The sequence below is a fragment of the Triticum dicoccoides genome, chromosome 2A (genome assembly GCF_002162155.2).
Source record: "Triticum dicoccoides isolate Atlit2015 ecotype Zavitan chromosome 2A, WEW_v2.0, whole genome shotgun sequence".
Taxonomy (NCBI): Eukaryota; Viridiplantae; Streptophyta; class Magnoliopsida; order Poales; family Poaceae; genus Triticum; species Triticum dicoccoides.
Genome location: NC_041382.1, coordinates 384,991,639 through 385,002,675, shown reverse-complemented (window position 1 = coordinate 385,002,675; position 11,037 = coordinate 384,991,639). Strand labels below are relative to the sequence as shown.

At 46.0% G+C, this 11,037-nt stretch overlaps 1 protein-coding gene across 1 annotated transcript; it reads right to left on the bottom strand.

The window, feature by feature from the left end:
* Positions 1 to 8,994: 8,994 nt before the first annotated feature.
* On the bottom strand, positions 8,995 to 9,987 carry LOC119359389 (protein G1-like). The gene has a single exon (XM_037625600.1). It carries the CDS (start codon positions 9,911 to 9,913, stop codon positions 9,131 to 9,133), a length of 783 nt encoding a protein of 260 aa, XP_037481497.1. The 5' UTR covers positions 9,914 to 9,987; the 3' UTR covers positions 8,995 to 9,130.
* Between the last annotated feature and the right edge of the window lie 1,050 nt (positions 9,988 to 11,037).

Sequence of the window (11,037 nt, the reverse complement as noted above, 5' to 3'; positions counted from 1 at the left end):
AGGCCGGCGACGCCTCGGCCCTTCTGAGTTGGCCAGGCGAGGAACCGTCGGGTGAAGCCCGCGTAGGTAGGGCTACGTGAGCGCACAATTAAAAGCTCGGGGAGGACGCCTTTGGCAAACCAGATCGATTCCACCATGACGTATGTTCCGGCGACGGTGAGTATTGCCAAAACCAATTTAAGCCGAGGCAACCTGTCCAGCTCTAATTGTGTCTTGCGGGTCATCTCAAGAAGATCGGATCGATGTGGTCTTTGTGAAACTATAGTCCATCTTTTCCTTCGTCCATCGACCTGCAACCTGGTAATTCGAGTCCGACTGGTACACGCGGGACACCCGCCGGGCCGCTCGCCGGCGTCAACAAACTGCCATGGTCTTCATGCTGATCAGCGCGCGGCAAGGGCACAGTCGTCGGCAGCGCGGAAACCAACAACGCCTACACAACTCTGGCAACATCCAGCATCACTGTCATCCCGAGGGCAAGGCGGTCGTAGTAGTCCCGTCAGAGCGGACGGTGGCGTCCGGGAAAGCATGGAGACAACACCTACGCGATCTGATGCCCACCTGCCTGGGTCGAGCTCGTGGTACAAGGCAGCCGCGGGACGTGGTAACGAGGACTCCCTGGTGTACTTTAGCCTCACCGACAGCCCCGTGAGCGAGGCAGCCATTGTTAGCCTGACTCTGCTATTCGGTGCAAGCTCTACGTGGACAACGTTCCCAGGTGGATGTCGCCGGCGGAAGGCTAGATCAACTTAAACATCAACTGCTCCTTCTTCAACAGGGAACACATAAGCGGTGCTCGTATGATTGCCCGGCGAACTGACGGATCGGTTGTGTTGGCTGCCTGCAACTCCATCCAGAACTGCTCCAAGGCGGAGGAAGTTGAGGCTGGTACGGTTGCCAATGCTCTCCGTTCGAAAAATCTAAACAAAACGAAGTGGTGTGGAATTGACGAAGAAACAAAGACAGGTTTGCTTTATCTAGAAGAGTGCTAAATAGTACAGACTAAGAGAAAATGCAACAAGGCTGCCGATTTGCACGGGGAGTCTGGAACACATTTCCTGAGTTGATTAGAGAGCCTGTAATAGTTGATTGTAAAACTCATGTTACCCATTGATAAATAAAGCTCTTTTTGCCTTGAGAAAAGGGATCTCGTGCGCACCACGCGGTTACGGCCCTCTGGGCCGGGGCCCGAGGGTCAATGTTAGCGCCAATCGAGCTACTGCCTGTGAAAAAGAGGGGTATGGTAGGGTTTTTTTATGGATGCAGGAATTTTTTTCATGAATTTTAGATTGGGAGAATTTTATTAATGGAGGTAGGATCTTTTTCTCATGAATTTTAGATCAATGGCTACTTTTGGGGCAAACAGGTAACGATGAGCCTACTTCCTTTCTATATATGTATTTTGCTTCAAATCAACAAATCATGTATCCAAGTTATTTGGAGGTTCAAAATTCAATATAAAATAGAGGAAATTCTCATAAGGGTTTCCTGGTTCAATGCAACACCATAATAATACATTCTGAAGTATTTTTAGCAATTTTTAGTATAACTTTTCTTCCAAAATTCAAAATCAAGTTTTGTATTTAAAAGGAGTTTAATTCAAAAATATGTGATTTTTGCATTCTGAAGATTATGGAAAATGTATAAAACCTTATATTAGAAGATTTGAAATGCACACAATTCAAATTAATTGCATTATATACCTATTATTATGAAAGGTTGTGTCATGCATAGGTGTCATCGGTATTATGAGTGGATGATCGAATGGGCACCACAGATCTGCATCCTGTCTAATCCCCACAACTTTATCCTTCTTCACATGCTTCCTCTACTCTCACCCGATAGAGACAAAGGTCTTAGCGGAGTGGGGTGGATGGCGATTACATCGAATGGCTCTGCTCGGCCTGGCGCATGTGTACCGTGTGGCCTGGCCGAAGCGACAGGCGGAGCAGGCGGTTGCGGCATGCTTAACCGCAGGTTTTTTCTTTCCCGTTGCACCGCACGGGCATATAGACCAGACCGTATACGACTAAAACGTCGTGTCGAATAGAACACTAAAATTGCTTGCAGATAGGCAGCTGGGTGCATGCAGAACTGTCGAGGCCGAAGTCAGCGCTATTCTGGTTGTACTGAAGGAATTGTTTAACGTATTCCGAGGCTCCCTGGTGGCGGAGATCGACTGTGCAGTGGGGAAAGGAGCTACAGGCTGATTCTGTAAGAAGATCATTGTCCAACCCAATTATTGTTGATACTAAATCTGCGCTGAGAATTTTTAGGCATATCACATTAGGACAGTTAGAAGGACAAACAATGGGCTGGCTCATGAACTAGCCAATGTTGCCAAAGCTCATGGAGACCTTGTGGTTGCGGATGGTGTCCGGGACCAACTACATGATCCGCTCTGGAAGGAACACGATGCAGCCTTGATTTTGGTCTAAGTCTTGATGTTATCCTCAAAAAAGATATTGCTTGCAGATAGGTTATACACGAACATGCATGTTGTAGGTTTGTTAATTTTAATTTTGGAATACTGAGATCTGTTCAGATGCTTTCCTTACTATTATGCTAAAAAAATCCAACAGATAGTCACTGAAGTTTGTTGGTTACTCAACTTGGTGCTGCTTGATCGGTACTAAGTCAAGATGAGGGTGACCATGATAGCTGGTGTTGACTGTTGAGTATAGGTATCTGAACTGAATTTTCCATTGTGCCCAAACCAACACATTGGATTCTTTCTATATGCTGCTACCATTTTTCAAAGTAAGAACATGATGATGCAAATGAATCTCATTATGTAGACATAGGTAATCTTAGTTTTTTACTATGTAAACTATGATAGGAGTAGGACCAGATAAATATGTATCCATTTTTTTTCTATTGGTCTATGACAAAGGGGATGTGCTGGACTGAGTGGCCGTTCTATTGAAACAAAGGGACGGAACTTGAAATATTTGAATCAATAAAGGTTATCTTTAATATGGATTTTATTATTAGATACTTGCAGTTGCAGATGTGTGTCACTTCCTTAGATCATGTTTGACTCTTAAAATTTTAGATGTTTCATATATGACCAACAATTATATTTATGCAACTGGAAGTCCCTGTACATTCTTTTTTATCTGCTCTAAAACATATTTCGGTTTATAAGCATCATACATGTCAGTCTATAAGTAAGATTATGAGTTGATCCAGTGCCAAAAACAAATCAGTTCAACATGTTTGTTCTAGCAGTTTTTGGCAACAATTCACGTGTGTATGAAGTTTTAGTTGAGAAATGGTTGGGACATCCATTGTTGTTTGTATAGTCTTACATTGTGAAATAATTAGTGATAGCAAACATGTTAACCAGGGAGCAAGTTTTGTTTATACATAATTTCAAAGGTACTATTAATTTTTGGCTAATTTCTTGAACTAAATAATGGCTAAAGTTTTTTTAACCAATTATTTGTGAGCTACAGAGGGGAAAAAATATGATTCACGGTATATTGTAATTAAGAAAGAAGAGTGATTTAACGGTAAAAAAGTTACATGATAAGTATTCCACCACTACAATATCTAAGCCTGATTCTTGCACCTTACATTCCCCCGTTGCAACGCACGGACATTTTTGCTAGTGACTAATTAAATAGCTAGCCTCTCTACATCAATGTAGTGCGGTCTTTAGTTAGAGTTCCATCGGCTTCACCCGATATTTTATTTTTCAGTTTATTTTCTATCATCACTTATTGGCGGGGTCCGCACTTAAGAGAGCACGGGCCTATGGCTTGCAAGTAAACAGGGTTAATAGAGAGATAACGACCTGGAACGAAAATGCATGTAAATGTACCTCAAACGCAAGTTGTTGTACTACTTTATGACATTTTTCAATTTTATGTATGAATTTGTACCCGCCGTGCAAGTTCATGTAATACAAAAAGTGTAATTAACTCTATCTTTTAATCTACCTCCACCACAAATAGTATAAATATGTTGAGAAACTAGTTAGTGAGGGTGCATGCATAAATCATTTGTTGGGAGCTACTCCATCCGTTTCAAAATATATGACTCAACTTTATAATAATTTTAATACAAAGTTAATATAAAATTGGGTCATCTGTTTTGAAACGAATGAAGTAGTAGATCTCATTCTCATGAGCCATGAGTACTCTGAATGATACACGAAATGCCTACATAGACCACGGAACAACTACAAGAATTAATAATAACTAGTAAATGTGCCCGTGCGTTGCAACGGGTAAAACAAAATGACTTTACAATGCGAGAAAATCACTTGATTTTATAATTTCACATATATCTTTGTTTAATTACCCATCTTCCGTCTAACCCCAATGCCGGGGTAGGTGGCCAGAGAGGCTTGCTGCACGCACACACCTGACACAACCAAACCAATTCCTAGCAACGATCCACCACAGCCTCTCACCCGGCAACGCTAATGCCGCCTTGTGGTGGCCGCCTTGTGGTGCACCAGTGGATTGGTGTTTGCACTTGTTACTTTAATTTCTAAAACCAAGTATGTGATGTTATCGACTTGTTGACGACCGAGTTGTAGGTGCTTGACATGAACTCGCCATGCCTTATAAGCTTGACATGTTGTTATAATTAGTCTAGTGTATAACTTGACATGAATATAAAAAATATACAAACTGAGGGAAATACTTGTCCTGCTAGGTCACTATTTTGAAAAATGTTGGTCTTTACAACTCGTCATGCTTCAAACAATGATGTGCACAGTAAGACCACGATCCAACTCATAACCAACAAACACACTCACTCATACTGAATCCAACATAACCAGGAGAAACAGAGAGAAAAAGGATTCAGTGTTCAGATGCAAACATATTGACAAGCATTGTAGATTCTTCGCCGAGTCCCCTGTTTATGCCTTCTTCTCCTACCCAAAAAAGATGACGGTGCTTAGTTCTATAGGGTCAGCAGTATGGAGCCCGGCGTCTTCCGGGCTTTGAAGTCAGCGTGGGCGCGGGACGCCTCCGGCAGCGGGTGGGTGTGCTTCACGCGGATGTGCAGCAGGTCAGTATGTCACACAGCAGGAGCAAGACAAAATGTACCTTAAATATGTGGTGAACCAGCATATGGACAGTCATCCCCTTCAGCACGATAGCAGCCGCTGTGTGATCAATCAAAGGTGTGATGGGAACCAACATTGGCTGAAATAACCTGCTCTTTAGCATAAGAGCCCATCGGCTTGCCTGCGTAGGCGACAACATCCCCAATGTTCCTGCCAGTCAGCCCGGGCCCTACGGCGGTCACCACACCAACAACTTCCATACCTGTTGGTTGAACAGATCATTAAGGTAGACAATAATCTAACAGAAACATTAATAACAGTGCCAATTGATAGAAGCAAACAACCTGATGCCATATAGTGTCACAGGATAACACAACAGAACACCAATTCTTCTTTAAGCAATAAAATAAATTGGAACATTTGGTCTTATGTTCAGTGAGCAATGATCTTGAGAATCATGCTTCTGGGCATCTAAAAGAGCGGACAACCAAACTTATGGTGTATGTATCAACTGAAATGTTTGTGCGTGGTTTGAGACATCTTTGAACCGGTAACTGAGATAATGTTGGTTTGGTTGGCAACTGGCCCGGGATAGATACATTTTCTTCGGTTTCATCAGCAACAGCAAGCTATCATCAATCGATCTAGTGAAATAATTGCAAGGTTTTTCATCCATACTGTACAAACAGGGGATCTAGTGAAATCAATTGAAAAAGGGCTGCGCTAATGGCAAGGAGCAAGAAAAGGGCAGCTAGCTCGAAATCCGATAAATCGAATACCTCCAGGCTTCAGTTATGAGAGAGAACTCCAAGGCAGGATAAAGACCGAGTTGGATTCAGCCGCGTGGGGAATGAAACAACATTCAACCTAAATAAACAAAATTAGAAAATAGTTAGTCACTAACAATATTCAGAAAATTGACGGTAAAACAATCATGTTGATATGAAAAACACAAAATTGGACTGTAAGACCATAATACGCGTAGACTGGTCGGCGCCCGTCATTACCGCTTCTTTCTTGGCGTCGCTGGACAGAAGCCCGTGTCGCTCGACCCACTGCTGTTGTTAGACATCGGCATTGTATCTCACCATATCCCGCCTGGCATCTATATCCTCCCCACTCACGAATCAGTGGCAAAATCTGTGAGAGATGTTCTGCTAGACTGTTAAGGGCTGAATTGGCTTATTTTAGTGAATTTGAACATTCTATGGGATGACACTCATGAATAATCACTGCCCATTAGGCCGTTACTGTCTGGTTGTTTGCTCGTGTGCTCATATTCAGTAATTGCAATTTACAAAATAGTCTATGTAAACTTGTCCTGCAATTTAACTGTTCAAGGAGGTGTTTGAGGATTTCTGATGCCAATATCTTTAGATGGTAACCGGCTATGCACTCCTCATTTTCACTTGGAGTCGACTTCTACTAAGTATATGAAAGTGCATTTGTTTCTTATGGCTTGTGTTCTTTCTTCTTTAGAGGGTCATGGACATGGCTTTCTTCGCTGAGGACGTCCATCGTTTAGCAAGGTAATGTTGTACAGAACAATAACATAATCTGAATTTGTTAACCCAGTTGGCAGCACAACAAAAAAGCTATCTTCACTCTCCTTTGGATATATATCACATATTTAACAGTCTGGGGTCACGCTTCTTTATTATTTATACTATATAAAAATATCTAATCCTTTTCTTTATTCTTTATTATTGTGTGGGTCATATATGCTAAGTTGTTCTCTTCTGTTGCAGCGCAAGTGTGGATGGACATACATACAGTAATCTCATGTCTGGCTAACATATTTACTTTTGGCAAGAAAAGTGAATTTTGGAGTTTCAGCTAAAAACTTCCATCGAAACTGTGGAGTGAATGACTCTAAGGAGTCGATGAATAATGTCCGTAAGCTAGGCAACAAATAGAAATGGTAAAACTAATATAGAATAGTATCAGCATGGTTCGCCATCAATAGGATAGTAGTTTGCTCATATAGGAGAAGAAAAGGTAACTAAACATCGCCAATTGGTATCAAAGAAAAACAAACAGGCCGATTAGATGAAACAGGGGACCAGCTTTAGAGCATTTGGTTCCAAAGCAGGCCACATTTGTGAAACAACCATAGTAGTGACAATTCAAATTAGAAGACTATAACAGAATGATGAGAGAAAGCACTTGTAAGGAATCTGCCGACCCTAGAGAGGAGCAATTCCCTTGTAAAGCCTGGCATTATTAACCAATAAGTTAGAGCGCATAGGATGAGGGTAAGTAAAGCAAATCATGAAGTTGTTAAGATGGCTGGAGATTTACTTACCCAGCAGCACCCTCAGATTTGATGAACTTGGGAAGCCCATCACTCAACCCACAAGCAAATCCAGGTTGTGTCTGCACACGGACCATGACAGTTTCAAAGGGGCATAGAGCGATATCAAAAATTACCTCAGCAGAAGCTGACCCTACAAGGTAAATTATAGGGTCATGTACTTCACGGCATTCTCAGGCCCAACCATATCTGAGTAGGTCTTCTTAAAGAACTTGTAGAACCCAAACTTGCAAGCCCCCTGAGCACTATAACCAAGCATGGTAGGCACCCATCCCCTGAAAAATCCCCTAGCTCCTTGCTCCTTTAGCAGAACGCTAAATCCAGATGAGATGCTCTTGTATTTCGCCTGGTCAATCTGAAACAATTGATAAAAATGTGTTAGGTCCAAAATACTTACGTCAAACCTATCAACACTTTACCAGGTGCAGCTTAGAAGGTCCAAGATGGAGAGCAAACACATAGCAGTACATCTCAAATTCCATTATTCTCAACCAAGAAGAAACCCTTTTCTTAGAAATCAGACTACATCCCATAATAAATCACACCCATCTCAATTATCCATTTATACACATCACATGCATCAGCTAATCAACCCATATGAACTGCTTGCTTGTTTTATTTTATACAGTAGCTAATCCACCAAAAGAAGCTAAGGAACTCGGAACAAAAGCACACAAGGAATCATTGCAGGCAGTTCTATGCCCTGGAAGCAACACAAGAACCAGGCACATAGCATGAAGAACCATTACCTGCAGGTGTATTTCTCAAACACGCACATTGGAAGAACCATCAGATGCAGGTAAATACAGCAAGCACGTACACATGAAGAGCAATCATGCCACAGGTACATCATTCTCGGGGAGAACAGAAGGCCCACCCTTGGAGAGCTTCGTCGTCCTTTAGGAAGCAGCCGCCCCCATTTAACCTCGTCGTGGATCAGGTCATGGCCATGGCAGCTCGACGTGGATCTCGCCGTTGCCTTGGCCTCCCGTCTCACCTTCCTACTCTCTCCACGCCAGAACTGGCGCGTCTGCCCCAGATTGAGCAAGCCCACGCAGGGATGTTAGCTCGTGGCATTGCTGCCCCAAATCGGCTGGTGCTCCAGTTCGGCGACGGGAGGAGCCGTGAGGGGGAGAGAAAGGAATGCCCAGTGCGAGGGTGCCGAAAGGTGCGAGGGTGCCTAGCGAAGGGAGGCCGGCGTGGTGGGAGAAGACGGCGAGCGGGAGATGCACCGGCGAAGCCCTGCTCGAAACCCTAGCCATGGGGGCGGGGCTGTGAGCGGGCGATAGATGCCGGGAGCGGAGAATCTGGCCGCGGGGGAGGGAGGCGCGGACTGTGGGGAGCTCGGGTACATGTTGCGCGGTGCCGGAGCTCGCCGGAAGCGGTCGGCGTGGGTGGTGGCGGCGGCGGCGGCGAGGACTTCTGGGCGAGAGGGAGAGGAGGTGAGCGCGAGCCCGAGCCCGTGTGTGTTTGGGTATTTTTTTTCGTTACAAAAAGTGAAACGTTACCCACTTAGAAATAGGACTGCGGGTCAAATTCCCAGAAACGGAAGGAGTTTTTTAAAAAACGCCGACGACGTACGACCAGAAGCGGTCGCTGGTTTCTTAGTAGGTAAAGATAAAGATAAAGATAAAGATAAAGATAAAGAGGTAAAGATAGGTAAAGATAAAGATAAAGATAAAGATAAGCAAAGTAACATAGGGTGCGTTACGATGCCCTCGACGTACGTCGATTATAATCGAACATTAATTGGGCACTACGAGGCATTTTGAGGCTAATCTATCAAGAAGCTAATTAAATGCGTTGAAGAACAACGGCAAGTATATGCCGCCGTAGTAGCCGGCGCCAATAGACCCCCCTCCTCCAGCGATGCTTCCCGTGTCGGAGCCGCACTCGAACGGTACCCCGGCCAGGCATGGCGGCAGAGGCGGCAGCGGTGGCGGTGCTTGAGGCACCGGCGCCACGTTAGCCTTCGTCGTCATCGTAGTCTTGTGCCCGCGTTCGCCGTCCGAGTTGGCGTCCGCGCAGCCGCCGTTCTTGGAGGACGAGGCCTCCACGGTGCAGCTTCCAGTGGCAAGCTTGCGTTTCTTCTTCTTCTTGTGGTAGGAGATGCCGCGCGCCCTAGACTGCGCATCGCGGACGTCACGCAGGTATAGCCTGACGGCGCGTGCGGCGAAGGGGTTGCAACTGGCGTCTTGCTGCTGCGGCGGCGGCGCGCTGACGCTGCGGCTGTAGCGCTCGTCAAAGGCGGCGCGTAGGCGGCCGACGAGCGCGTCGAGGCTGCCCCACGCCTGGCGGAGCGGGCATTGGCACGGCGCCGTCGCCGTTATCGCGTGTACGCCGTAGGCCGGGCAGGGCGGCGCGTGGACGCGGGTCTTCCCGAAGCGGTCGAGATAGCGGAGGAACTCGAGTACGTGGGCACCGCTGCACCGGCGCAGCACGAGCGGTGGGCGGTGCGCCGCCAGGTACCGCACGAACGTCTGCCAGTCACGCCGTTTCTGCGATTCGTACCTGCTCGGCCTCCTCGCCACCGCCGGCTGCGCGGCGCCAGGACCCCCGCCGGTAGCTGGCATAGCCACACCAGAGGTCCAGAGCAAGCAGACGAATATAGTAGAGTACCAGTACTCAACTACGCCGACTGATGAGACTTGAGATGAGAAAGGCTGATGGAACGAATAGCGTGTATATATAGAGTGGACACCTACCGGAGTTATTGATGGTGGCTGAGACGAATAGAGGATGATAAGCATAGCATACTCGACGGCCGGCCGGGGACGGCGACACAGTGCAGGTGCTAGTAGGGGCTCGGACGTGTGCTGTGCTGCCTCTGGTGTATGATGAGGTCATCTTGTGCAGCCCCGGGCGAGGGAGGGGGGCCGGCCGCACGCGTATGTAGGGACCGTCTGCAGATCAGATCAGATCAGATCAGTGCAGAGTGCAGAAGGGAGGAGACTCGCTCGATCGATAGAAGGAGGTCGTGTCAGGCTAGTGATTGATTCACAACACGACGCATGCATATTAGCTGTGTGGTCTCCATTCTACTTGTGGCCTGGTCTAGCTACGACTACGAGGGTGAGGGTGGCAGTCGTCGTCGTCTGACTCGACATGCATCATGCATGCCATAGCACATAAAAGTGTCCTTGCATGGCTGCCGATGGAGCTCTGAGTCGACGGTATGCATGGCCCGGGCATGGCATGCACTCGATTGGTATCTTGCCTCGTTGCAGATACGTAGCATGCATGTGGTACGAGGCCCTGCCTAGCTTTGCATGCATGCACGTATGTGCATGTCTAATTACCGGTCCTTTCATCCGCGTCACTCTCATACTATCAGCGATATCATTAGTTCATTACTCTGATCCCAAGATAGTTGACGCGATGATATACAGCATTTTAGGCTGATCGGGATGATTAATGTACTACAATGGATTGTCTCCAAGGTACTATGTGTGACCAGGCCCGATCTACCCCGATGATGAAACGTATCTCCCATCCTTACCAGTTCGCCTTTCTCAAGGGCCATCCCATCCATAATGAAATTCTAACAATTCATGGCATCGATCATGAGGTTAAAGTCCACGATGGAAACTGGAAAGGCACATTCTTTAAGTTGGATTTCCAAAAGGCACAAGATTGCCTCAACTGGTCCTTCATTCGCTTAGTTCTTGAGCGAAGGGGGTTCGATGACCGTTAGTGT